Raw genomic sequence first — 27992 nt, 5'->3', positions numbered from 1 at the left:
AAGCAGGAAGTAATCAGAGCACAGGAAGTGGGGAGAAGCGTTTTATTAAGAAAGCTTTGGCTTGGCCCTGCTAGGAGGAACCCATCCTGGAGGCCCCAGATGGGATGGGAGCAGCCCTGCCCAGGGCCTATAAATACATCTAAGGCCACCAGAGTCGCCCCTGGGGTTCCCACAATTGTGGGGTGGTGGGAGGCCATCAAAACCAGCTTGACAGCTGAGGGACCAGGGCTGGTGTCAGTTGAGAAGGGACAGGCCAAGGTGCGCTGAGCCCCCTGAGGGGGCAGAGACCAGCTCTCCTCCCCAGGTTCAGGTCAACCAGATACTCAGGAGCCCAGTCAATGGAAGCAGCCTCTGGCCATCTTCAAGAAAAAGACTCTACAGCCATAGGCACCAGGCCCTGGCAATTGAGAGGCAGCCAAGAGGCAAACGCGCTCGGCATCAGCCAATGACGGAATAGCCCAGCCAAGCACACTCTTGGCCAGTGAGAAGTCTGCAGGCTCTCCCAGCCATGGCCAATGAGACGCAGATTACTAGAAAAGCTCCACCACACTGCTAGTGGGAGCGAGCAGCCAGCTAAGTGTCCGGCAGGCCTGAGAGCAGATCCAACCAAGCGGCGGCGCTGGAGCCAGGGCCAATCGGACACAGCCTCGGCCGGGCCGGGCGCGGGGTGCTTGGGCCAATGAAATGCTTCGCTGCGGCCGCGGGAAACCACGCCGAGAAACGCGGTGGCTCGCGGGGCTGCGGGTCTAGGAAGCTGCGGGCGGCGCTCCCGCCCTGCTCGGCTCCCCCGCCGCCTCCCTGCTCTTCTTCCGAGGCGGCTTCTGGATGGGGGTCTTCTTCCGAGGGGTCTCGGGCGCGGATGCACCGGCCGCTGCCTTCTCGGGCGCCGTGGCCTCCGACGCCGCGGACGCGCGGGCCGTCGAGGCGGGGAGCACGGAGCGCTTGGCCTTCTGCGGCGGCGGCGGCTTCTCGCGTGGTCCCGGCGGCCCCTCGGCGCGGCCCAGGCTGCGAGTCTTGTCGCGCAGCTCGGCTGCCAGCAGAGAGGCCGCCTCGGGCGCGTTGCGCGGGGGGCCACCCGCGTCCGTGGGCTCCGAGAGACCCGGGCCGCGGCCGCGCGCTCGGGCCCGGGGCGGCGAGGGTGCGGCCGGGGCGGGGACCTCCTCGGCCGGGCCCGCGGGCTGCACCGACGTGTTGCTGGGGGTCCGTTTCCTCCCGCTAGGGCTCGGCGCAGCCATGCGGCCTGCGGGCGGCGGGGACGGTGCAGCGGTCGCGGAGCCCTGCTTGCCGTGGATCCAGGACACCTTAGGCTTGGTGGCAGGGTCGGGTGGCGGCGGTTTCCTGCGCTCGGGCGACGGAGACAGTGACAGGCCCCCAGCCTCAGCTCGGGCCCGGGCCGGCCGGGCCTCGCGCCGGGCTACACGCGCGTACAGCGCCCCCCCGGGCCCCTCCACGCTGGACGCCGAGCGCTCGCTGTCTGAGGATGCGGGGAGAGCCGCTGCCTCCTCCGCGGGCGCCGGGGTGCTCGTGGGCGCTAGGGATGGAGCGGGCACCTCCGCCAGAGCAGCAGCTTCTGGGTCTCGGTTCTCAGTAGTCGCCTCTAACAAGGGGAGGACAAGCGAGTCACAACATCCAAGAATAGCGTGGATCTAACCTCCACGCGTGACCATCCCTCCTCTGCCGAGGCCCAGCTGTGTCTGTGTGGTCCCGACATTCAGGCATGCCTGGTGCTTCGATTGCATTAAGACAAACTTAGTGGGAATCCCCAGGGTGTGGGCTGACTGCTGGGGACCGAGGGGTACTTTTTCCAGGGCTCAGGCTCCAGACCTTGTGCCCCTCCCCCACCGCATCCCGGTCTCGGGGGCCACAGTCATCGACTTTAAGAGGATTCATGCCCTTTAAGAAGTAAGGTTTTTGATGTTGAGGGGATAGTCACTTGCCGAAGGTCACCCAGTGGCACCAAGGGACAGGCCAGTTCCTTCCCACTAGGTATGTTGTTTCTGTATGCCATTCCCTATCCAGGTCCAGTCCCAGAATGACTGACTAGGAACAAGAGATCCCACCGACCCCTCCATGATTCACCCCAGCAGGACAGAGTGTTCAGCTTTGTAGCTGCAGGCCTGTGGCTGACAACTCCTAGTTCTTGGTCTCTTGGTGCCCTGATCCCCATGCCTCCACCTCCAGCATGGATAGCAAGGCCTTTCACTGCGGCAGAGGGATGCCCATGCAGGGCCACACTCACCCTCGTGGGGCACACAGTACACAGGGCCTTCGTCTGTAGTGTCAAAGGATGAGAAGGAAGCCCTGGAGGACCATGATGGAGAGGGCTGCTCCAGCCCCGAGGGCGGCTCCAGGAAACTGCAGTTGAGTGTGTTGTCTAGGTCATGATGGGCCACTGAAAAAAACGAGTGAGGCAGAGTTCCAGGGATCCTGCCTTTCCCCAGTCTGTGCCTTTAATTAGCTAAACGTGAACACAATGGTCATGACCAGCCCCTCCAGAGTCACATTAGATCCAGGTATCAAGAAACCCAGAAGGTAAAGAGAAACATGAAAGGAGCTGGGTATGGTGGTGCATGACTGTAACCCCAGCACTCAAGAGTCTGAGGAAGGAGGATCACTGTGAGCTTGAGGCTAGCCTGGGCTGCACAGCTGAGTTCCAGGACAGCCTGGCCTATAGTATTAGACCCTGTCTCAACCCCCCCCCCCAAAAAAAAATATACACACACACACAAAAAAAAAAACGCGGGCTGGAGAAATGGCTAAGAGCACTGTCTGCTCTGCAGAGGATCTGGATTCCATTCCCAGGACCCTCGTGGTAGTTCCAGAGGGTCTGATGCCCTCTTCTGGCTTCCACGGGCACCAGGAACACAAATGGTGCACACATACACGAAGGCAAAACACCTTACACATAAAATGAGTAAAAGAATTTTAAAAGATAGCTTAAACAACAGAGAAGCTGAAAAGGATGCAGGCCAAATGCAGTCAGGCAGGGAGGGAGCTGAACGAGTAGGCTAAGTGTAAGGAAAACCACAGAGACTCTGGCACATGTGGCCGGGAAAGGCCACCACGTTCTCCAACCAAGTCTGGACTCTGCCTGGTGGGACTTGGGGACCCCTGGAGCACTTCAGAGTCCACATGTGTAGGGGCAAGACAACTGCTGGGCTCAGGCTCTCCCCCAGAAGCCTCCACTTATCAAGGCTCAGCCCTGACACCTCTGCTCCTAGGAGTTCCGCTGCGAAAATGAACCAAAGCATTTTTCAGCTGTCCCCTTCACCTCCCGAGAGACTGAATTATCCCCACCAGTCTTCAGAAAGAAGTTGCCTAAAAGAAGGGGCCACCCACTTGTCTGTCATCACACTGAACATCTACTGGAGACTCTATGCCACTAGTTCCCTGAGGCTCTGAGTCTCAACTAGGGTAGAGACCTGCAGGTCAGGTGGCCTGCCACGCAATCATTTATGGATTCCCATGCCTCCCGCATACCCCCCAACATCTGCCCACACATCCAGCACTCCTTCCTTCCGCTACAGCCTTGCCCATAGCAACGTCCTCCCTTTCTTTCCCCCAGTGGCACCTTTCCACTCCCACACACATCAAAACTCGAGCCCCCCCCCCCCACGTCTACACTGAGTCTTGTACCCCTTTACACCAGTGTCTAGAAACCTCCTGCAGTGGGTTACCCCAGAGTCCCAGAGCCTACAGTCTCACCTACGACTTTGGGCAGCTTCTGTCTGCGAAGCGGGATTCGGGGCAGCTTCATGCTGATGCGGCTGAAGCTCCCGCAAAAGCGTTGAGGTGCCTTCTTCCTTCCGAGCGTGAGTTCCCTGCGAGGGCGGGGCCTGAGCGAGGGGGCAGGGCGGGACTGGGAGGGGCGGTTCACTCTCGGTGGGACAGAAAGGGGAGGGCCGGAAGAAAGAGAGGGCTGGGCCAGGGGTGGGTCTGGATTCAAGAGGCACACCCAGTCACCGAGAGCTGAGCTCTAAACCCCGCGGCGGGCGGGGGCTGGCTTGGGGCCTCACCGGCGCGCCGGGTCCTTGCCCCGGCAGGCGCAGCAGCAGCCGAGCAGCGAGAGCAGCAGGCCGAGGAGCAGAGTGAGCAGCGCGCCCGCGCCCATCACACCTTTGCGCTGATTGGTCTCTGTGGGGAGCAGCGGCTCAGCGCAGGATCACGCACCCCACTTCATTCCCTGGCCCGACGTTCTTCACCCACTCACCCAGGTGGCAGGCACCGGTGACCGGGTCGCATGATTCCTCGTGACAGCTGCAGGCCTGGGCGCAGTCCACGCCATGGAGCCCGGCCGGGCACGTTACATTACAGCTGCAAAGTTTTGGGGGTCAAGGAGGGCTCTCCAGAATGCCTCCTGCCCCAGCACGGGCCGCCACTGCCGGCTGGTCCCGGGTGCCCTAGTCAAGCCCCTACTCCGTTCTCTAGAGACTGAAACCCACCCACACCTGAGGGCGGGCACTCACTTGATAACCACAGTTAGGAAATGTATGAGCGTGCTATCTGCAGGAGGGAGTCTGGAGGATGGTTACCAGAGACTGACTATTGTGCGAGAGGAAAAGGGAGATGCCAATCTAGACCACTGACTCGCTCTACACCATATCTGTGTCACATCAGGATGCCACTCGGCCAGATTGCAGTCTGAGGGCAGCCTCCAAATCAGATACTGCCCCAAAGTACTTGCTGACACATTCCCTGGAGTACAGGACCCTGAGGTCTGACTGGAGGCCCTAGTGTGGGGTACATATACCCTATCCCTCTCCAGGTCCCCACTCACTGAGGTCCGTGAACACCAGGGCTGCAAAGGCAGCGCCCGGACTGGAAGTCACAGTGGCCGCTGCCGCAGTCAGAGCACACGAAGGCACAGTCCTCACCGTAAGTGCCGTTACTGCACTTGGTCTCGCACCTTGGTATCAAGAGAAGAGGCGTGAGCGGAAATGTAAGTCAAAAGCCACAGGCCTACAGAACCCACCATGCAGTGACTGCGTGGGAGCCAGGACTAGGGAGCCGTGTGTCTGGGCCAAAGCAGGCGCGGGCTGCTCACCGGTCGCCGATCCAGCCCGCATTGCAGCGTGTACACTTGCCAGTGACGTGGTTGCAGGAATGCCCATCGCGGCAGGGCGGGCAGCGGTGGCCACAACCCTCGCCATAGAAACCTGTGGCGCAGGGTTGGTCACATTTGGTTCCGTTCCAGCCTGGTTCGCAGGTCACACAACGGCCATCGGCTACAGTGCATGGCTGCTGGCCCTTGCACTGGCCACACCTAGGGAAGGGTCAGGAAGCTGGACCGGATGGTGCTCCGCTTCACCCCTCCGCCTTCCCGCTACCGGCCCCCAAGCTTACCGACGGCGACAGCCCAAGCCATAGAAGCCAGCGGGGCATGGCTCGCGACAATACTTGCCCCGGTAGCCCGGATCGCAGGCGCACGTGCCGTCCACCGGGTGGCACCGACCGCGGAGGCACTGGCAATAGCGATCGCAGCGTGCGCCGAACGTGTGCTCGCGACACTGGCAGCGGCCGCTCTGCTGCTCGCAGGGCGAGGAGTTGCAGGCGCACTGGTTGTTGCAGCTGCGGCCCCACCAGCCTGCGTGGCACAGGCAGGCGCCGGTCTGTGGATCGCACCTTGATGTAGCGCTGCAGTAGCACGCGCTAGCGCATTGCGCACCCCACCAGCCCGGCTCGCAGCGGCACGCGCCGCTCCGAGGGTGGCACGTGCCATGCTGGCACTGGCACGCATGCTCGCAGCGCGCACCCCAGCGGCGCGCGTGACACGTACACTGTCCGGTCACGTCCTCGCACTGTCCGTGCGGGTGGCAACTGCACCTCTCCTTGCAGTCGGGGCCCCAGAACTGGCGCGGGCACTCTGCAAGAACCAGGGGATGGTGGTGTGTGAATTGTTAGCCTGCATACACCCTACCCTCAGCTCTCCCATAGCCAGCCCCCAAAACCCACCCACCCCCAATCTGCCTCCCTGCTTAATTTCTCTAGTTTCCAGCCTAGCTGCCCAATATCCAATCCCACCTCGCCCCGCGCTCACTAGTGTCGCAGTTGGCACCGAAGTAACCATGTCGGCAGCGGCACTCGCCTGGCCGCACACACACCTCATTTTCTGAGCACGTGGAATTGCCTTCACACACCGCTGCCAACAAGAAGAGCTGAGCTGCAGCGCATGCTCTTTCCACATCCGCCCTGGACCCGCCTGCCCAGGACCCCAGAAAGCCCCACTCACCGATCCCACACTCATCCCCCAACTGCCTCCAGCCAGCGCAGCAGGTGAGCACCTGGGAACTTCAAGCAGAGGAGGGACGTCTGAGTCTGACGCCCTTCCCCCTACACTCCTTCCCCAGCCTTCAGTGTCCTGAATTGGGGAGGCGGTTGGACACCCAAGCCTGACGCCTGCTACAGTGGTGGGCAAGGGGAAGCCTATACCAAAGAGCAAGCCCCCCAAAGCTCACATCCAAGAACTGTCACCTACAAGGGCTCCTCCGTCTCAAGGGTAAGAAACAGGACACAGTGAGGCCAAGAAGGGTCTGCAGTGAATCGGAGTAGGCGTAGGGAGCCACCTGCCTCTCAGGACCCTTTGAAGGTCTAGCACTCTCAGGGCTAGGGGCCTAGCCAGATGGGTGTTAGGGACCCAAATGTGACATGACTGGGGTGACACCACTGCCAGATGGGCCCGAGGGCACCGGGATGCCCACGTGGGTCTAACACCCAGGGTGGACCACAAGCATCTGTGAGGGGAGGGATGGCGCCAAGTGTAGACCCTGCAGAGTTCCTCCAGAGGGGTCTCCTGGAGGCAGGCACCTGGGGACCTTGCTGTAGGCCAGAGGAACCACGTGTGGGAGTCAAAGTAAACAGGCCCAATGCCTTCCAGAAGTAGGGAGGCTGGAGTATCTACTTGTATTTAATGTTTTCCTCCTGTTTATTTGACCTTGCCAAGTGCATGCTGTGTCAGGGTTTCAGGGAACTCTGCTGAGGATGAAGCCCTAAGCTACACCCCAGCAGCCAAACTTCTGACTGCAGCACTTCAGGGCAGTACATCCCGGAAAGGCCTGGGAATTGAGCTTGCTGTGTGCCCTCTAAGGTAGAAGGGACAGTCACTGAAACCATAGCTTCCTAAGGTCTAGAGTTTCCCTCAGTCCTACAGAAATGTAGCATTCATTTACATTTTAGAGAAAATGAGTGTGCTTCCTCTGGGGCTTGTGGACTTAGAACAGAGCAGGGGGTGGGGGCAGGTTGAAAGAAAAGCTCCACGCTGCCTCAGACCAGTTTGGAGTAATAGTCATATGTAGATAGGCTCCAGCTGCCTCAAAAGGCCCCCTGCCCAGCCAAAGAATTCTGTTCTCCCTCAGATCAAAGTTGGGACCTGAGGGACAGGGCCCATAAAACCTTAAACTAAGGGAACAGACTTTGCATATTTTTTCACAAATATAAGTGGAAACCACAGAAAATCAAGACAGGCCTGTTTTTGCAGCCCCCATTGACCCACCCACCTTGCCCCAGGGATGCCAAGGATCCCTTCTCAGAGAGACCCAAGTCCATCAGCCCATCTCCTCTTACTTCCACCTGGTTCTAGACCAGACTCTCCAGACAGTACTCCTTCATAGTTCCTAGGTGGCCTGCTGGGAGTCCTGTCCTCCCTGGCTGGCCTAGCACCCAGTTCTGTGGTTGTGAGTGTGGTTCTTAGGGCCACACTCAGTGGTGTTTATAGGTGGGGCAGCGTAACTTGGAAAGGAGATTGCAGCAACTAGCAAAACTGCATTTTAGAGCTTTCCTCCTGCCAGATGCGGGGGTCCTGTTCTTTAAAACAAACCAACATACATTTATCTCCCCCCCCCGTGTGTGTGTGTGTGTGTGTGTGTGTGTGTGTGTGTGTGTGTGTGGTGTGTGTGTGTGTGTGTGTGTGTGTGTGAGAGAGAGAGAGAGAGAGAGAGAGAGAGAGAGAGAGAGAGAGAGAGAGAGAGAGAGAGAGAAGAGCGCATGAACCATTTTGTGCATGTGGAGGTTGAGGACAACTTGTGGAAGTCAGTTTTCTCCTTCCATCATGACGGTTCTGGCAACTGAACATCATGGCCGCACGTCCCTTTACCCACAGCTCAGCAGCCTCGGGTCCCACTCTTTAGCTAAAGAACCTGCAGCTCAGAGAAGTTAAGTTCCTTGCCTGCACAGGTCAATTTACAGTAAAGAGAGCAAGCCTTTGAGTGCAGGGGGCAACTCTCCGCAGACTCAAGCCCATCTGGCTTCACCAAGAACAAGTCCTGCAGACAGGGACAGCCTGGTGCTCCAAGCCAGTGTGTGGCGGCGCTAAGGCTGATGCTCTGGAGGCCCACTCATTAGATCTATGTCTGTCCCTGGTCACTCCCAGTTCCGACCAAGGAGGCTTCTTCGCCGACCCCTTCTCTGAGTTCGCACATGTCTGGCTCTCCACTTGCCCCCAGACATGGCTCTTCTCCAGGGAGCTCCTCCAGGCCCACCAGGTAGGAGTCATAGCATGGGATCCTCTCCAGTGTGCCCTGCTCCCGCAACACTAGACTCGTTAACGTAACTGCCCACTGGATGGCATCACAACCTGGAGAGCTCAGGAGTGTCAGAACATCCATCTCCTCTGTGCTGTGTCTCCTCCATGCTGGGAAGCTGAGACCATGCTCGCACCGGATCCACTGAGAAACAGGCCTGCTTTCTCTCCCCCAGCCTCCAGAGAGCCACCCCTCACCTAGCTAGCCCACCTGCCGCCCCCCTGCCTCGCAGCTCACGATTACCTGGCTAGGTGTCCCCTCCATGAAAAGCAGCCCCAGTCTCAGCACAAGGCACACCTCATGTGGCCTTGGCATCTCTTTGGTACGCGCCCCCACCCCCCAGCATCTGCAGGGCTTCCAAGGAACTTTCTAGAAAGGGGAGGGGTATAGGGTGAGCTATGCCTCAAATTCCCTCCTTCTCTCCTGTAGGCCTGTGCTCATCATGGCGGGTCTGTTCGATCATGCTAAAGGAAACGACACTCGCAACTCAGTACCCACTTGCTAGACAAGGCACTGGTCTCCGCTCCAGAGTCCTTGTACTAACAGGCCCAGCAAGCCGCCGTGGGTGCACAGCATGATGAGCTCGCACCTCTCCCTCCTGGACCTCATTCACTATAACCACAAGGATGGCCCAGACCTGGGTGGGCACAGTCCAGAGACCGTTCTTCCCACAAACACCCCCAACACACAGTCACGGCAACCTACCCGCACCTCCAGCACCAGGAGCTGAGGTCCATTTAACCCTTTTTTACAGAGATGGAAACAGACCCAGAAAATCCAAGTATTTGTTCAGATCCAGACAGCCGGGGCAGTCTGCCGCCAGGGTACGAGAGCAAATGCATCCCGGCTGTGGGTTACAGAGACAGCCCACCTCCTCCGAGGTCGGCCGGCGGGACTATTGGAGGCCAAGGGCTCCCCAACTCCAGCTTGACCCACCACCCTAGCCCTATCCCTCGGCCAGCCCGTCGGAGGAGGAGAAGGCCTGGTGTGGGCTGACGGCCCTCCCCAGGCACCGCCCCGCCTGCCTCTGCCGCTGCATTCCTGGGGCCGGGGAGGCCCGGGACGAGGCGGCGGCGGCGATGCGAAGCAGATGGCTAGCCAGGCGGGCCCCCGCCTCTGAGGCGGGGCTCACGGCCGGGAGTGGTCTGCGGCGTCTCGACTCGATTTCGGAAACCGCGCGGTCAGCTAGCGGCCCCTTGTCTACTTGGACCCTCCGAAACCCTGGCTGACGGTCCGTACCCCCGGGGGCCTTAGATCCAGAGCGCCCCCGGGGACCCCAGCCTGGAGTGCCAAAACAGTCTCCCCAGCACCCACAGAGGCGCCCCACCGCGGGTTCCTCGCCTCTGTGCAGAGATGACTTGAGTGCGTCGTGGATCGGGCCAGTAGACAGGTCCTCGGTTTCTGCGCCTACTCTGCGTCGCTCTTCACCCTCCGCGCAGGCTCCGGGCTCCTCTGCCTTCTGCCTGGGCCTGTCCCACACGGGCTTCCCCAGCAAGATCCGCTCAGATACCCACCTCCAGGCACCCAGTGTCCGCCCCTAGGAGCCGACAGGGGTTCCCACGTCCTCCCATCACGCGTCCATCATTGTCCTCACCACTCCGGTTTCTGGTCCAACGTGAGCGCTGGCTTTTCCGTGCTCACTTCCACCACCATCCTCCTCCCACCCTGCGCCCAATAACCAAGACAAATCCGTCCTTCCCCAGTGCCCAGCTCGCCCGAGGGTTGCTTCTTCACCCTTCTCGCCCCCACTCTAGGCTCAAGCCACTGGCTCCTGGAGCCTGTGCACATGCTATTCCTTCCCTCGGAATGCCCTTCCTTGGCTTCGAGAGTAGCTCTTTTCTGGTCTTTCCTGACATTTTTGGACACCACACAGTACCACTTCTGGGGGCCCACAGCTCTCTGTTATCCCCCCAGGTGATTTCTGGTCCAGTCGGCCCTCCGAAGCACCCCGGGGGCCCAGACTCGGCCTGGAACTGAGCCCAAGTCGCGCAGGAGGCCCCAGGGGCTCGTGCGACCGACCAGTTTAGCGAGGTCCTGGATACCCCGGACCGCAATGGGGCGCCGCTACCCCCAGCCCGCTTCGCGCCCCACGCCTCGGACAGGCCCAGCTCCTACCCGGGCGCGCGGCACACGTTGCGGCCTCGCGGGTTCAACTCCTGGGGCGCCGCGAGACCCGGCAGCAGCCAGAGCAGCAGCAGCAGCAGCGGCGGCGGCCCTCGGGCTCCCTGGCACCGCGCCGGCCCGGCCCCCCGGGACCCTGCGCCCTCCATGAGGCGCGGGGCAGGCGCGGGTGGGCGCGGGCGCGGGTGCGGCCGCGGCGAGGGCGGCCGGAAGCGGAGTGCGAGGCCGGGCGGGGGGCGGCAGGAGGGGCGCCGGGCCGGGCAGGAAATTCCACATCGGCTCCCTGATCCTGGGCCAGCGCGGCCGGCCAGGCGGCAGCGCCCGCCCCGCGCGCCAGACCCCACCCTCCGGCCGCGCCTCCGCCCCTCTGCTCGGCCCCCGCCCCCACCTGGCCACGCACGAACTCCGGGGCGAACTTGGTGGAGGCCCGCGCAGAGCTGCGAGAGCCCACGAAGGAGTCCTGGTCCGCACCTTCCTCCTCTCTTGCCAGACAGCTCTGGAGCCGCCAGGCCCGGGAGGGAAGGGGCCCCAGCAAAGGCCCTGGGTCACACACCGGCCAAGAACCCCCAGTTGTCCTGTGGTGTGCGATCAGCATCTCCTGCACCGTGCAAGAGACGACTAAGCAAGATGTAGGCAAAGACCTGTGGAAATGAACTGGAGGCCTAGAGAAAGGAGCTCAAGGCAGGAAATACTTACTGGAGGTGGGAGCAGAAGGAACCAGCCAAGGTCTCTGATATGATGTGGAGGTAAAGACAGGGAAAGGGACATCGGAGGTGGAAACTGAAACTCGGAACCCCAGTTAAGTGGTAGAGAGGGACTAGGGTGCCCAGAGGAACTGGGGTGCCCAGGGCATGAATTCAGCTCAAGAAGGTTACTGGCTCCCAAAAGGGAAAAGTCCCCAAGGTGGAGTCAAGATTGATTGGAGACCCCTATTACATCAGGACAAGCAGGGCCACAGGGAAGCTACCAAGTAGTCTGATCTGTCTCTACCGAATCTGCTTTTCACTTTGGTTCCTGTGTACCTCACTCCCTAAACATCTACCAGTGAGCTGTCAGGTAAGGGAGTCTTCCGAGACTTGTCAGTTTCCTTCACCAGGAACCTCCAGTGACCTTGGTATGACATCAGCATGCCTGTCAAAGGAGATGCAGAATCAGTGACCATCCTAGCGTCAACCTGGCCATGACTAACGATATCCTTCTCCCAAGTCTCTACATAAGCCTAGGATGGAGGCCTAGGGCAGGAGTGAAGCTCTGCTGTGATCACTACCTTGAATCACTGGCTTCACCCAGGGACAGCCAAACACAATACTTATGGTTACCACAGCCCAGGTCAGAGAGAGGGTTGGAGCTGTATAGGTCCAGAAAAGCAAGAGAGCTCAGGAGGTAGGGCTGTGCCCGAGACTCCAGGCAGGCTCCCTTTGGCAGCCAGGTCCCACCAAGGAGGAGTTTGTTTCTGACTTGAGGGGAAAATTAGACGACTAATTTCCTTGCTACCTCTTGGGTAGCAAGCAGAAGACCCCGTATCAGGGGCAGGTGGTGTAGAGAGGGAGCGTGAAGGACTGAGTTAGAACTGGAGCAACAGACAGGCCCAAGGCCATAGTCATTAGCAGGCTGGGGGAGGGGCTGGGACCTCAGGTCTCTTCTCAGCCCTCAGCTTAGCTGAGGTGCAGGGGGGAGGTGAGGTGGGTAAAAGGAAGTCTTCCCATGTGGTCACAAATGCAAACACTTCTCACCACAGGTAAATAAGCCAACCACTTCTGGGAAGCTAAGCTTGAGCACAGCCCTGCCCTCAGCTGTGCCCTCCCCAAGGAGGCTCCCACAGCTGCCAGCAGCAGAGGGTCCTGTGGTTGCAGCCTTCACCCCAGACTTTATAGGTACTGACCTTCCTGGACCTGAGGGGATGCCCCAGCTGGGCCAAGTTCCCATGGCATCAACTTCCATGTCTGTGAAGGCACAAGCCTCCTGAAACCCTCCTTACACGAGCTCCCCAGTATCACCCATGTAGCCCACTTATCCGTCTTCCTAAGCCAGGGTGGGCTCCTGCCCGGGTACCTGGCGCACACTGCAGCCTTGTAGGTCCAACTCTTGAGACGGCAGTGGATGGTGACTTTGGATGTTGTCCTACTTTTCCTATTGCTGTGACAAAATATGTCGACAGAAGCCACGTAAAGCCAAGCTTAGCTGATGGTGGTGGCACACCTTTAATCCCAGCACTCGGGAGACAGGACCTTCATGAGTTTGAGGCCAGCCTGTTCTACCTACACAGCAAGTTCTAATAAACCCAGGGCTACAGAGAGATCTTATCTCAAAAAATAAATAAAAATATTTTAAAAAAGAAAAAGGTAAAGAGGTTCAGTTTGAGGTTGGGAGTAGTGACACTGGGCACTGGAGGACATCAGAGACTTCATACCCTCCTGTGGTTGCAGGCCTGAGAGTACAGAACGGACAGAGCCAGAATACATGACCAGAAAAACCTGTACGACCTCAGAGGGCTCCCCCTACCCTTTGGCCAACCCTTCGGTAAACCTTGGCCACATTTGGCTTGGGTGACAACAGTGTTAGCAGACTGGTACACAAAGTACTCTGAGACCTGCAAAACAGTGTTCCCTACTTGGAACTGGGGAGATGACACTGGAGGATGTGGCCATCTGCCCTTGAAAGAAGTGATTCTTCAGGCAGCTGTCAACATTTGGGGGTTTTTCACCCTGAGGAATTTGTGTAATACCATGTTTCCCAGGGGCCCAAGATCCTAAAACAGTGAGGTTCCAGATGAAGCTTGCTGGTAGATATCAACTCCAAGCCTCCAATCCACTGCCTTCAGGGATCCAGAGTGACCAACTACCCTTTCTCAGCCCATCCCTCCATCACACCACCCCTTTGTATTCTCCCCTTCCTTTAAAGGGCACCAGTGGAAAGATTGGGTGTTCCTCTGCCCAGCTGTCCATTCCTAGCAGGAGGCCTATGTCCTGTGATAGGAATCTGCAGTTGAAGACCTTGTAGCAAACAGCAGGGAAGGTGTTCTGGAAGCAAGGTTGATGTTTGGACCCTGAGTCCATCCATGTTGGGCATAGGCCATGCCAGACAGCTCCCAAAGGGTAGGGGGATGCTAGTAAAGGTGACTAGAGATCTCACCTGCTGTGTTAATGTAGCCCCCAAGATGATTACCCAAGGGTCATCTGACAAACTTCTGGAAGTCAGGAGGTGGGAAGAAGTCCTATTATAGGCACCCACAATTGGGTCTGTGCCTTTGGTCCACCCCTCCTCTTGTACCTTAGATCTATTTCCTGACACAGACCAGAACATTACTGCCCTGTCCCACACCGCCTTCCCATTTTCATGAATGGATCATATTCTAGGCAAGTGCTCCAGCACTGAGTGACACCCCAGCCCTCAGACTTTCTACCTTAAGACATCTAGTGAAGTCAATCACCCTGGGCTCTCCAAGGAAGATGGGACTAGGTTACTCCTTGGGCACCATAGCCAGAGTCTACATCAGCCAGTGGCATGCTGCCCAGGGACTAGAGTGGATATAGGGCAGCAGGAGCTGGTGAGTGACAGGGCAGACATTCTAGATGTCCTGACCGGAAGAAAAAAAGCTATTTGCCACCTCAGTAGGCAGGTCCTGGTCTCTGTGACCAATATCCTTTCAGCTTGGGGAGCTTATCAAATGTCTGGAGCAGGGTAGTGACCTCGTGGTGCCATTTGGAATAGAGCAGGGCCTCAGTTCCCATGGCAAGCCCATCCCCCAGGGCAGCTGACTTGAAAACTGTGCCTCCCTGGATGCCACTCAGAGAGGCACTGACTGGAGAGGAAAGAAATCCAGACTGTGGCCACAGAAGACACACCACCTTTTGCAGAATGTTTTATTTCATTTTTCGACAATACTGAGTCAGAAACACACACAGCTACAGGGTCCTTATCCTTAGGATCAGTTCCAGGTATATGGTTTCTTGTGTCCCTTGAGAGCTCTCCAGCTGCTCAAGGTCCTGGCTGCAGCTGGAGCTGCTCACCAGACCATGTGGTTCACAGAAAGAAAGGAGCCATGAGCTTTGGCCACAGCCAGGAAAGCTGCTAGCCCCCAGGACCTCTTGCAGGAAGGACCTTACTTAACCCATCAGGGACCAGACTAAGGGGAAGAAGAGGCCAAATAGAGATACCAGCCCTTCCGAGTTCACAGAGGATGGGCCTGATCACCCCCTCAGATGATAGCAGCCTTTCTGTAGCACTTTTCTTTGTAATATAATTCACAGCTATAGAGTTTGCAAATGTTGGCAGCAGGCTGGTCGAAGAAACAAGAACGGAAAAGGGCAGCTGGTGAACCAGGAGGGCTTGGGAAGGGCCCTACCCTGGAGCCTGGTATGTAACCCAGGCCCTATGGCCTTCACCGCCCCGGTTACCCCCTCCCAAACACCAGGCATGAGAGCCCTAGTCCTCACTAGAGTTGTCAAACTCCTCCCAGTCCGACACACTCATCACTTCAGAGGCAAAGTCTGCATCTGCCTGGCTACGGTTGGGGGTCCCTCGGGGTGGCTCACAGAGCAGGGAGCGGGGCAGAGTGAGCACACAGGCTGCAAGGCCTGAGATGGAATTGTTCAGCTGGGGCCCTTCTTCCCAGCAGTCTTTCTCCATGTCGTAGATGTGCACGTAGCCCATGCGGGTGCCTCGGTTGTGAGAGCGGCCCCCCAGCACATATATCCTGTTGTCCAGTACAGCAATACCAGGCTCACCATGCCCAGCTGGGAGTGGGCAGACTGTTGACCACTGCCGAGATGTGCAGCTGTAGCAAGCCACCTGCAAAGCCAAGGTCAAGGTCAACACAGGCAGCTTCTGAGACAGGCTTCCAGCCACCCCAGGTCACTTTGTCACCTGCTCCTCCTAGCCTCACTCAGCCATAGGCCTCCCCAGCCTTCAGCTAAGAGTGCACGAGTCTCCCTCTCAGAGTCTCCATGTCCAGTCCTGCTTCTCTCTCGTTCCCATGGACCCCACCGAACACCTTCCTCCTTACAGCACCCACTCATACTCATGAGCGCATGTGGAAGCAGTCACTTGCTGACCGATAATGACCACCCACCTTCTTTTCATAAACAGCCAAGGCAGTAAAAAAGACTTGGAAAAAAAAACCCACTCAATCCACTAGTAATCCAAGAACTATAATACCAAAAACGTCACCAGGTAACCAGCAACCATGGAAGAAAGGAAATCATAAAACTCAATGCTGGTGAAAGTGTGGCAAAGCTGGTGTGTACCTGTCTCACATGTCAGGAAGGAAATTTAGTCGTATGTATTAAGAGACATTTAAATCTCTTCTTCAAGCCGGGCAGTCATGACACATGCTTTTAATCCCGGTGGAGGCAGAGGCAGGCAGCTCCCTTTGAGTTCTAGGCCAGCCTGGTCTATACAGCAAGTTGGGATGCATATCCAGACCCTGTTTTATACACAAACAAATAAATAAATACAGCCATGCAGTCCTGGCTAGCTGGACTCTGGTGTGTGGATGACACAGATCTGGGACTTGTGGCAATTCTCTTACTTTGCTACTAAGTGCTGGGGTTACAGGCCTGGGTAACAATGGCTCAAAAAAAATTTTTTTTTTTTTTTAAGATTTATTTATTTGTGCTGGAGAGGTGGCTCAGTGGTTTAAGAGCACTGACTGCTCTTCCAGAGGACCTCGGTTCAATTCCGAGCACCCACATGGCAGCTCACAACTGTCTGTAACTCAGTTCCAGGGGACTTGACACCTTCACACCAATGTACATAAAATAAAAGTAAATAAAATTTAAATAAATTTTATTTATTTTATGTATGAGTGCTCTATCTGCATACATGCCTTTATGCCAGAAGAAGGCATAGACGGTTATGAGCCACCATGTGGTTGCTGGGAATTGAACTCAGGACCTCTGAAGAACAGCCAGTGCTCTTAACCTCTGAGTCATCTCTCTAGCCCCATGGCTCAAAATCTTATCTGCTTCACTAAGCAATCAAATTGGGGTTTTGGGTATAAAAATAGACAAAATAATGCCTTCTCACCCCAGGATGTCCACATCCTAATCTTTAGAACCTATGAATGTATTATGTTACATAGCAAAACTAACTTTATAGATGTGATAAAGGGTTGTGAGTGGCTTTTGGGGGGGTGTGTTCTGGGTAGACCCGTCGACATACAGTTTTTTGTTTTGTTTTATTTTGGAGACAGGATCTAGATACATCACACTCTCTAGCCTATAACTCTCTATGTAGAGCAGAGTGACTTCAAACTTGCAGAGTCAGTTCAGGAGTGAGCCACTGTGGCCAGTCTGGAGATAGCTCTGGCTTAAGGATTCACTTAAAAATTTTCAGCTTTATATTGCTGTAAACTTGGCAAAAACCATGGTTCATGGTTGGACTTGGCCTTTTCATGAGCTCGTTAACCCAGTCTAATTCTTGTGTGATAATGGGTGAGAGGGAGCGCTGCAGCCCATGTCAGGTACTCCATCTTGACGGAAACAACTGAGCTCCCACAGCACCCGTTGCTAAGTGATGACAGCCTGTAGGTCGGGGGCTAAATGTGTTTGTATGCGTGTGGAGGCCAGAGGCCAACCTCCTAGGACACTCCTCAGAAGTTACCCATCTTGCTTTTTGAGACAGGATCTCTCATCGAGACCTGGACTCAACAATCAGGTTGGCCAGCAAGCTCCAGAGAGCTGCCTGTCTTCAAGTGCCAGCACTGCGGTCACAAGCAGGCACCCCCAGGCCAGTGTGGATATGGTGTGGCAGAGACGAACTCTGGTCCTCATGCTGGTACGGAGAGCACTTTATGGACTGAGCGGTTTTCCCAGCCTGGTTCAATGTATATCGGAGCTAGAGTGGCTCGTTATAAGGCTGTAGATATGCTGCCCAGCTACCGGAGTCGGGGCGCGCAGCAGCTATGAAGCTGGCCCACTGCACAGGCTTGTATTTCCAGCTAAAGAATGAGGCAAGACTGCCAAGTTAAGAGTTCTGACAGCTACAAAGTGAGTTCAAGGCCAGCTTGGGCAACTTACCTCAAAATAAAAAGTAAAAAGATGTTTGTAGATTAACTCTGTGGTAGAGGGTTTCTCTAGCACATGTGAGATCTTGGGTTTAATTAATTTCCCAATGTATACACACACACACACACACACACACACACACACACACACACACACTCTAAATTGGAGAATGCTGGGGACAAATGCTGGTGAGAAAAGCACATTTTGTTTAATTTCATTTTAATGTGTAGCCCAGGTTGATCTCAAACTTGCAATCCTCCAGCCTCAGACTGGAGTGCTGAGGTTACAGGAATGGACTACCACACTTGGCTTGGGATGCTCTTTGACTATGAATGGCTAGAAGCAAATCACAGCCTGAAAGCGAACAGCACAAGCAGAAGGGATGAGTGCTTCTCATTCCTCTCTAGTCTTTGTTAGAGGGTCTACAATGTGGGTATGTTAACTTTTTTTTTTTTTTGAGACAGGGTTTCTCTGTGTAGCCCTGGCTATCCTGGAACTTGCTCTGTAGACCAGGCTAGCCTTGAACTCAGAGATCTGCCTGCCTCTGCCTCCCAAGTACTGGGACTAAAGGTGTGTGCCACCACACCCGGCATGGGTATGTTAACTTTTTGATGAAAACATAATAACTGAAGGCACAAGTGAAACTACTATGGAGGTCATGTGTATGCATTATATAGAATGCGCAGCATTTGGTATAAGCCTTCGTGTAAGCGTGGGCTTGGAGCGATATGCTGGCATGGCTTCAACAAGTCTACCACATGTGCCCTTCCAGTGAAGGATGTACACAGCAGGGAGGCTACAGGGGAACTCCCTGGACCTCCTGCTCAATTCTGAAGTCAGCATCCTGGGCCAGCTCACCTGGTGCACATCCCTCCTGTAGCCAGCATCATTGTTGCTGCCTCCAATCACAAACAGCTTGTCGAGGAGGGCAGCCATGCCATGCCAGGCACGTCGCACAGGCCCGTCAGCCAGAGTATGCCATGTGTTGCTTCCTGGGTCGTAGCAGTGCGTCTCTTTCAGGTAGTCCTCTCCTCTGCGACCACAGGTGATGTACATCTTCCCCTGCAGTGTGGTGCCTGCATGGGCATATACCTGTGTGGAGCCACCAAGAGAGCCAGGAAAGGCAGGGAATGGGCAAGAAGGCAGTGAGGAAGGTGGCCAGTGCAGCTGCCTCCACCGCTCTGCACCTGCCTGATAACACACCAGTCAAGGTTTCACCACATCTGATGGACCCTCACATACTGAGGAGAATGCACCCCGGATTCTATCTGGATATACTGACCTACTTGTTGACCCCTAACTTCTTTCCAAGAGGGTAGGTTATCTACAGACACAGAGATTAAATATAATCTTTGTGTTTCCTTGTCTCTAAAGGAAACATCTGGATGGGGAACAAGAAAACCAAGGCCTTGGGGCTGGAGAGATGGCTCGGGGCTGGAGAGATGGCTCAGAGGTTAAGAGCACTGACTGCTCTTCCAGAGGTCCTGAGTTCAATTCCCAGTCACCACATGGTGGCTCACAACCATCTGTAATGAGATCTGGTGCCCTCTTCTGGCCTGCAGTCATATGTGCTGTATACATAATAAATAAATAAATCTTTAAAAAAAAAAAAAAAGAAAAGAAAAAAGAAAAGAAAACCAAGGCCCACTTTCCCAGTTGCCAGAGAAGCACACCGGCAGCATGGACCTGCCCTTGGTGGCTTCACCTTCCACCAGCCAACCTTTCCAGATGTGTCTGCAGATAGTTCCCTCCCACAGGAAGTGGGCTGCAGGGAAGAAAAGAAAAAGACTGAGATGAAGCATCAGATATAGCAGGCTCTCCATATCCATGGGTTCACATCTCTGGATTCAACCAAACAAGGATGAGAAATACTCAGGTCAATACACTGCATCTGTACTGAAAATGTACAGAGGTTCAGTCCTCCGTATACAACAATTCATTTATTCATATTGTACCATGTGTTATAAGCCATACAGGGGTGACTTACTAAAGCACAGACTTGCAGATGTGTAGGGGATTGAACACATGGGCTTGCAAATGAAGGCTAATGTCCTACCACTGAGCTATACCACCAGCCTTCTACTTACCTTTTTATTTTTGAGACAAGGTCTCATGTATCCCAGGTTGGCCTAGAGCTGCTATGTAGCCAAGGATGACCCTGAGCCTCTGATCTCTCTACCTCCACCTTCCAATGCTAGGTAGGATTACAGGTGTATGCATGATACCAGGTTGATTGGGTGCTGAGGGTTGGACTCAGGGCTTCGTGCACGTTAGCCAAGCACTCTGCCAACTACGCCACATTCCCATCCCTTGTATTTCTTTTTTTTGGGGGGGGGTGCGGCGCGGGGGTGATTTTTGAGACAGAGTCTCACTGTATATGTAGTTCTGGCTGTCTTGGAACGTAATCTATAGACCAGGCTGGCCTCGAACTCACAAAGATCTGTCTGCCTTTACCTCCTGAGATCTGGGATTAAAAGCATGCGCCACCACACCCAGCAACCCCTACATTTTTTTTTTTTACTTTCAGAAAGGGTCTGGCTTTATACTCTGTAGCCCAGGCTGGCCTTGAACTTTTCTTTCCTCTTCCTGCCTCTGCCTCCCAAGCATATAGAACTAGGCTTGTGCCAGAGCAGGCTTGGATGTGTAGGTTTTACACAAATACTGTTACGACACTTTACCCAAGGGACTTCAGCCTCACGGACTTGCCTATCCTAGGAGGGTCCTGACACTAACCCAGTTGGGATCATGAAAGACAACTATACAAAGAACACTCCCACGTCAGTGATGCTGTGTGTGCTAAGGAAGGGAAGCACACCAATGCTCTTGACACTAGCCTGCAATGCTCAAGAATTTTCCACCCTAGTCTGGCAGCTGTGTCCCTGACCCACCCACCCAACCACACGTGTCCTCACTGGCCCCTCACACCCAAGGGCCAACAGAAGGCTCTGACTGTGTGGGGAGAAAGGAGCTCTGCAGGGTGCTGGAGATTCCAGGACTGTGTACAGGACTGGTTACTAAAGGCCACACAGTAGCACAAGAAGCTGGAGAGGTACACACAGCAGCAGGCAGAGCATCCATGAGAGCTTAGATCTTCCATCAAAGGCAGCAGGCTGGGAGGTTCCTGCACCCAGTTAGGGATCTGGAGATCAGAGGCCCCTGCTCCTTTCTAGCAGTTTCTCTAAATGGTGAGTGAGAGTTTGCACAATAGTGCTACAACATCCTGGTCAGGTCATCCAGCATACTCCTGTCACCATTAGCATCCTCTAGGTGCTCTCTTAGAGTGTGAGTCAAAATAGACATGCTTAGTCAAAACCACACAGAATGGAGTGGAGAGACCTTACAGGAAAGGTCCTCATGCATGTATGTTGACAATAAGATCCATTATGAGGACTCTCTAAAACCAAAAACTCCAGAAGTTATTCCTACACAGAGACCTCTCCGGGCTGGACAGATGGCTCAGCAGTTAAGAGCAATGGCTGCTCTTCCAGGGGACCCAGGTTCAATTCCCAGCACCCACATGGCAGCTCACAATTGTCTGTAACTCCAGGATCCAACACCCTCATACAAATATACATACAGACAAAACACCAATAAAATAAAAATTAATAAAATAAAAATTTTAAAAAAAGACCTCTCCAGCCACAGTCACAACTCTTACAATGAGCCTGAAGTCAAAGGAGTTAATTCTCAACAGCTCCCATGTATCTTTATCTTTATCATCATACTGTGTGTGTGTGTGTGTGTGTGTGTGTGTGTGTGTGTGTGTGTGTGTGTGTGAGCACACACAAGTCAGCTCTCTTCCTCTGTGAGATCCAGGGATAAAACTCAAGTTGTCGGGCTTACATGGCAAGCATCTTTATTCACTGAGCAAACTTGCCAGCTCTGGACTGTCTTTAAAGACCTCCCCTTGCCTACTCCCTTTGGACACACCTGTCTATGGTCCACTACAGCACATGTATCCTAGGTCACAATGCCTTGCTGTTCCTGAACAAACATGTTCCTGAACAAACAGCTGGCTTTGGAGCATTGGTCTCTGTTGGTCAGTTTAAGTCGACAGTAGTCACAACCACTTCTCTCCTGGCCCAAATCCCTGTACCTGGTACCCGACAACCACCACTCTCTTCCCCATTTCTACAATAGTGTCTTTTCAAGAACAACATACAAATAAGATAGAACAGGTGTGGTCTTGTTTTAAAATAGGGTCTCTCTACCATGGAACTTTCTGTGTGGCCAAGGCTATCCTGAACTCACTATATAGACCAGGCTGACCTCAAACTCAAAAAGATCTGACGTAGCTGGGCAGAGAGAGGAAGTAAGATGGCAGGGCACAGTAAGGTATGTAAGGCGTGAGTATACAGGAAGTAGCTCTCTTGGGCTGAGGATTTCCTAGCGATAGGAACTTGTGGCTGGCTTGTTTTATTCCTCTGAGCTTTCAGCTTTCACCCCAATATCTGGCTCTGGGTTTTTTTTTTTTAAAAGATTTATTTTATTTATTATGTATACAGTGCTCTGCCTGCATGTGTCTTTGCAGGCCAGAAGAGGGCACCAGATCTCATTACAGATGGTTGTGAGCCACCATGTGGTTGCTGGGAATTGAACTCAGGACCTCTGGAAGAGCAGCCAGTGCTCTTAACCACTGAGCCATCTCCCCAGCCCGGGTTTTTTTTTTTTTTTTTTATTAATGACCATTTAGCAATTCGTGTTACATCTGGCGCCCAATGTCTGTGGCACGAATTCACAAAAAAGCTGCTTGCCTGGGGGCTCAGGCCCAAGTTGCACGAGGCCAGAGTCTCCACCCTACGTGGGCTGGAGTCTCTTTGGCTTTTTCTCTCCTGGTGGGTTGTGGGCTCTCTCTGGATCCCCATCTCAGGCTGCTACCACACTAGGTAGCTGCCTTGAAACTCCCTCAGGCTTCTACTGTTCTATGCAGTCAGCAGAGTTGGTGAGTCAATTAAGATATCTTAAAGGGAGAAACTAGTTAAAAGAGAAATTTTTTTCCCACATTAAGAAAATGGGAAACATTTTTACAATGGAGGGAATTTATTCTTTGTTTGATAACATATTAGGTGGTCTGAAAATGGAACAATTAAATGAGAGAATAATTAATGTTGATGAGATTTACATAATGTAAACTATGAATATTATTTGTTTGATCATTTTTGTTTTATCATTAAAAAGGTTAGTTAATATGAGTGTCAAGATGAAAGTTTTAGAAAAACTTGTTAAAACAGATCATAGAGATATTCAGACCCAGACAGAAGAATTTAAAGGAGAACCTGTCTCAGCATTGCATTATAAGGTTACAGAGGATGAGCCTAAGGCTTTCAAACAGTCAACCTTCATCTATCCAGTAATCATACAGGAACTGCCAAATGCTCCAGGCTATGGATGTGCTGACTGGACTCCTGTGCAGATGTTAGGTTTGAGGAGATTCAAGGAAGCTATAGTCTCATTCTCCATTCGTAAAGCAGATGTTAAACTCGTGGTCAACTTGTAATAGAATTATTCCTCATGACTGGAAAGATTGGGTTACAGCTGTCCTAGAGGCCGGTCCACAGTCACAATGGAGAACCTGGTGGAAAGAGGAGACTAAGACTATAGAACAATGATGTAGGGCTAGAGGTATGGGAATTTGCCAAGATCAGCTTCTTGAAGAAGGCGATTATGTTGATATACAAAGACAATCTTTATATGATGACCACACCCTTAATTTTATGCCACATGGCAGCCTTGAATGCTTGGGACAGAATTGAAGAAGTAGGAAAGAAAATTGAATCATTTACAAAAGTTATACAGGGCCCCAAAGAAACCTTCATGGATTTCTTACAAAGGCTGTCTTCAGCAGTAAATAGAGATACCAAATTCAGAAGGCAAGATCACCTCCCTTGGAGGAATCCGAGATACAATTAATATTGAATCTCATGACTATGATGATGCTTGGATAGGAGAGGTGATTTCCAGAGGTTTGAAGAAAAATAGCAATGTCAGAAGTTTCAAATGTGGTAAATAAAGTCACCAAAAAAGGAACTGTCAACAGGGCATTCCTAGAAACAATGTTTTTTTTTCAAGGAACAATGACAAGAGAATGCCCCTCCCTTCTGGATTATGCAAAAGGTGTGGCAAAGGCAAACACTGGACTAACAAATGTAGATCAACAAGGGACAAACAAGGTAATCCTTTGCCTTTGCTGTTGGGAAACTCCCTGAGGGGACTCTCACAGGCCCCCATGGCAAATTTGGTCCAGTCCTTTCCTGCTATCATAGAAGAAACCCCTTCCCAGAGCAATTAAAGAAACTAATGCCTATTGTAAAAAACCATACTGCTCTGGATGATAGGCCAGCTTTAGAAAACAGAACAAAAAATTCAGGAAAAAATTATAAGTCAAAATTGATAAAGATTAAATTTGGAAACTCCCCAAAGTTAGGGTTGGGGAAGGGTTTTGTTTTTGTCTTTCAGGAGAATGAAGGCTAAGGAATCTGAAGAACACTGGACAAATGAGACATCTGAAGAAAAAGGACAAATCATCCAGAAAAAATGTCCCAAGAAAAAGAGTAAATTGGCCTATTGGTATATCACATATGAAATTTCATAAGTCTTCCTAAATGTTTGTTTCTGCTCTTCTCTACAAACACTTAACACAAATGGTCTTTATGTAGTCCCAGTTCAATTGAAAATTAAAGCTGGCTTTGGAGTTGGAGCATGGCTCTCTCCTTCTCTAAATCCAAGCATGTTGTTAAAAGAAAATGTAAAGTCTCCATATCATGTCAGAAGAGCCACCTGGTATGGGACAGAAGAAAACCAAAATTAAGGGACTATTCTATTGCTACTAATCTCATAATTCTTTTGTTTTATTTTGACTTTTTAAACCTTTTCTTAAGGTATGAATTTTATATCAAAATTTATAAGATTAATATATATTTTAAACTTTTGTCATGATACTAATGGTCATATAGACTACTAACTAATCACAGAAAAAAGGTTTCATCTAGCTCCTGTACATGATTTCCGGTTTGGGTTTGTATCAGTTTTCTGCAGGGAACCATGACCATGCCTAACAGCAACTTTGAAGTCTCCAAAAAGATGATGGGACCCCACAATGAAGATTCCATAAGGACAATGATAATACCACTAAGCTGACAAACACCATCCAAACATCAGCTTTAGACTACTCAGGACAATTTTGAGATGGCTAGCTGAGATGATCCAGCTTCACAGACTATTCGAGCAAGGACTTGAGACAAGCCCTGCATTTTCCCATTATGCAGAGACTGGACAAAACAAATGATACAGCTAACTCTCCCAGGACCTGACAATTAACCCAAAATTGTTCTTTTCAGGATCCCTTAAAAATACCGTCACCCCCAGACAGCAGGAAGTAATTTTAAGTGTTCAAAGTACTGTACCTGCACAGTTCATTTAACAATGTAATGCAAATTGCTAGTCCTTGAAAGTTATTATTGAAAACTAATTAGGATATAAAGAAATGAAAGTTAGTAGTCATTACAATCGAACTTGTAGTCACATTAGGTATGTTTTCAAGGTCAAGCAGAAATATATTTTAGATAGATAGGTCATCTTCAAACACTTCAGATATCTGCAGAATATGGTATTTAAAATGTTTTAAAAACATAGATTTTATCTTTTTTATGACAATGAGACATGTCTGCTCCTGGCAGCACCAATCTATACTTCAGAGAAGATGATGGGCATCGAAGATGCTCCTTATGGAGTTTACTTTCATTGTAGCAAGTTAGCCACTGGGCAAGAAAGTGCCCTTGCCTCAACTGCTGACTGTATGCTGTCCAAAATGGACAAGCAGGACACAAAAGAAAGGACTGCTGATCCTTGCCAAGACAAAGTAGGAAGGCTCTTTAGAAAATCCTGCTTCACAGATGAGTCTGTCAGATATGCTAGGCCTGTAGGCTGAAGATGGATGCCCAAACATTGCAGAGAAACCTCAGGTGACTGTGCAGGCAGCCAGCTGTTTCTGTCATTCCTCACATTTTTTGGAAGTCGCTTGTTTGCACTTCCTGTTTTACTAGGTAATATTATTTCCTTCTTGGGTCTCTGAGGGAGTTGAAGATTTGATAGTTATAGTTTTCCTTTTTAAGAAATTCAGAAAAGAAACTCACTAAAGAGGTGTAAAGTGTATAAGTTTCAAAGAAATCAAAAGATAGTTTTTGGTTAGTAATACAAGTTAGGATAGAGTGAATTAGGTACACTTTGGACTCACCAAAATCAGATAGATAATGGAATATTTTCACTGAATTTGTCAAATGCAAATGGATTAGACATTGCTGATATATTTACTGCCTGTATGTATTGTATACAGTTATTGTACATAGTTTTTCTTATATAAGTTATAACTTTTTAAAATTTTAGACAAAAAAAGGGGAAATGTGGTGATATTTTATTTGTGCTCTAACAAATTAAGCTTGCCTGAGGATCAGAGGACAAAGCCAGCCACTACATTAAACACAGAGGTCAGGCAGTGGTAACACAAGCCTTTAATCCCAGCACTGGTTAACCATAGAGGTCTGGAGGTCTGTACAGACAGACAGGAAGTGATGTAGCTGGGTGGCAGGGCACAGGAAGGTATGTAAGGCGTGAGTACACAGGAAGTAGCTCTCCTAGGCTGAGGATTTCCTAGCGGTAAGAACTTGTAGCTGGCTTGTTCTACTCCTCTGATCTCTCAGCTTTTACCCCAATTATCTGGCTCTGGGTTTTTTATTAATAAGACCACTTAACAATTCTTGTTACAAAGACTGCCTTGCCTCTGCCTCTCAAGTGCGAGGATTAAAGGTGCACACCATCTCACTAGTCTGAAAATAGAACTTTTGCACCTGGCTTTCTATCCCTGCCTAGGTTCTCCATTACCCAGTTAGTTCCTTTTTATTGCTGTGAATCAACCACAGTTTATTTAGCCATTCACCTGTTGAAGGATATCTCATTTGTTTGGTTTCTGGCTACTATCCAAAAAAAGTGGCTATTAATATCCTTGGCAAAAGTCTTCATTTCTCCAGTATGGCAAGCCCTGAGTGGCATGGCTGCTGGCAGATGTTGCCACTCTTCTAGAAACCACACTACTTTACATTCTCACAGGCAAGCCCAGGCAACTCCGATGGAGCTGACACCTCTGCTTCACCCGCGGGGACAGGCAGCACTCACAGTGGCCTGGTGTGGATTTCCTTGTGATGAACGCGCTATTTTCTTATGTGTTCATCTATTAGTGAAACCTCTTCCACCTTCTGTTCCCTGCCACTTCCTCCTCTGTTTTGTTTTGTTTTCCAGAGTCTCTCCAGCACGAGCAGCCTCCTACCCCAGCACTGGACTTGCCTTCTTCAATACTATGGTTCATACACATGGTCTGCATCTATTTTTTGCTACTGAGTAACTTCTTTCATAAATTTCTTTTTAAAAAATTTGGGGATGGGGCTTGTGAGATGGCTCAGTTCCTACAAGCACTTGCTACCCACCCCAACGACCCTAGTTTGATCCCTAGGATCCACATGGCGGAATTAGAGAGCTAACTCCTGGTCTCTGACACTGACAGGTCCCTGCCACACACAAACAAGTAAGTGCACTTCTTTAAAAAGTCTTTTGCCAGCAAGTGTTTTTAATTTTGAAAAGATCCAATTTATCAGTTTTCTTTTTCATGGCTCCTAGGTTTGTCACAAGTCTACACACTCACCTCGCCCATACCCTCAACATTTTATCCTGGTTTTGTTCTGTTTTGTCCTTTTGGTCATGACAGGGTCTTGCTACACAGTCCTGGAATTCACTATGTAGACCGAGCTGACCTCAGATTTGCTGGGCTCCTCCTGCCTGTCCCCAGTACTGAGATCACAGGCACTGTCACCACAGCTGGCTCCAGTTCTGTTTCGTTTGTCTAAAGGGTCTAGTTTTACATTTAAGTCTATGAACCAAACCGTTCCTTAGCCCTCCCATTTCCCTACACCTCCACAGGCCTGGACCAACATGGGTCCCCAACTGCCCTCCATACTCCTCTTCTTTACACTTCAGACTTTCTGCTCTTCACAGGGGCTCTTCAAGCTTGTCTCTCCCTGCCCTGGGATGTCCTTTGTCCACTGAAAATGGCTAATTTTTTTTAGGCCTTACTCTGACATTCCCAAAGAATACATGTCCACTTAATAGTTCAAGGGTCCTGACTTCTGGAACATCTCAGCCCTCTTCATTTCTTTTGTCTACTTACTTTAACTGTAACTACCTCCTGGTGTCTCCTCTGCACTCCACCTGTGGAGGAGGGTTTACCATTTGTCACCACTGGATCTCCAAGTGGAAGACAGGACCACATGCATGAAGGCATAAGGTAACTAGCTACCAAATA

General features: G+C 52.1%; 2 protein-coding genes across 2 annotated transcripts in view; both read right to left on the bottom strand.

Annotated features, from left to right (window-relative positions):
- Positions 1 to 28: 28 nt before the first annotated feature.
- Positions 29 to 10811, bottom strand: Scarf2 (scavenger receptor class F member 2). Its single transcript, XM_052740071.1, has 11 exons — positions 10632 to 10811; positions 6230 to 6288; positions 6038 to 6139; positions 5344 to 5863; positions 5045 to 5263; positions 4778 to 4906; positions 4211 to 4314; positions 4017 to 4134; positions 3706 to 3821; positions 2240 to 2392; positions 29 to 1597 (listed from the first exon to the last, which is right to left on the bottom strand). The coding sequence occupies exons 1-11, from the start codon at positions 10784 to 10786 to the stop codon at positions 747 to 749; spliced, it is 2526 nt and encodes an 841-aa protein (XP_052596031.1). The 5' UTR covers positions 10787 to 10811; the 3' UTR covers positions 29 to 746.
- Positions 10812 to 14483: 3672 nt separating this feature from the next.
- Klhl22 (kelch like family member 22) overlaps positions 14484 to 27992 on the bottom strand; it is a 42640-nt gene continuing 29131 nt past the window's right edge. The window contains exons 6-7 of the mRNA XM_052740070.1: positions 18503 to 18736; positions 14484 to 15428 (exon numbers count right to left, since the gene is read on the bottom strand). Coding sequence (XP_052596030.1) covers positions 15063 to 15428; positions 18503 to 18736 — 600 coding nt within the window. The 3' untranslated portion in view covers positions 14484 to 15062. The remainder of the gene's footprint in view (positions 15429 to 18502; positions 18737 to 27992) is intronic.

This window comes from Peromyscus californicus, unplaced genomic scaffold (genome assembly GCF_007827085.1).
Source record: "Peromyscus californicus insignis strain IS unplaced genomic scaffold, ASM782708v3 Scaffold_16__1_contigs__length_79575227, whole genome shotgun sequence".
In the NCBI taxonomy this organism is placed as follows: Eukaryota; Metazoa; Chordata; class Mammalia; order Rodentia; family Cricetidae; genus Peromyscus; species Peromyscus californicus.
This window is presented reverse-complemented; position numbering and strand designations above follow the sequence as displayed.

What these genes read in the sequence shown, in the direction of transcription:
- Scarf2 (XM_052740071.1), bottom strand. Translation starts at nt 10,786, where the DNA reads ATGGAGGGCGCAGGGTCCCGGGGGGCCGGGCCGGCGCGGTGCCAGGGA. An exon ending in CGGTGCCAACTGCGACACTA is followed by an intron (nt 5,864 to 6,037) that starts GTGAGCGCGGGG and finishes TGGTTCTTGCAG; the next exon opens with AGTGCCCGCGCCAGTTCTGG. An exon ending in CCTGGTGTTCACGGACCTCA is followed by an intron (nt 4,315 to 4,777) that starts GTGAGTGGGGAC and finishes AAAACTTTGCAG; the next exon opens with CTGTAATGTAACGTGCCCGG.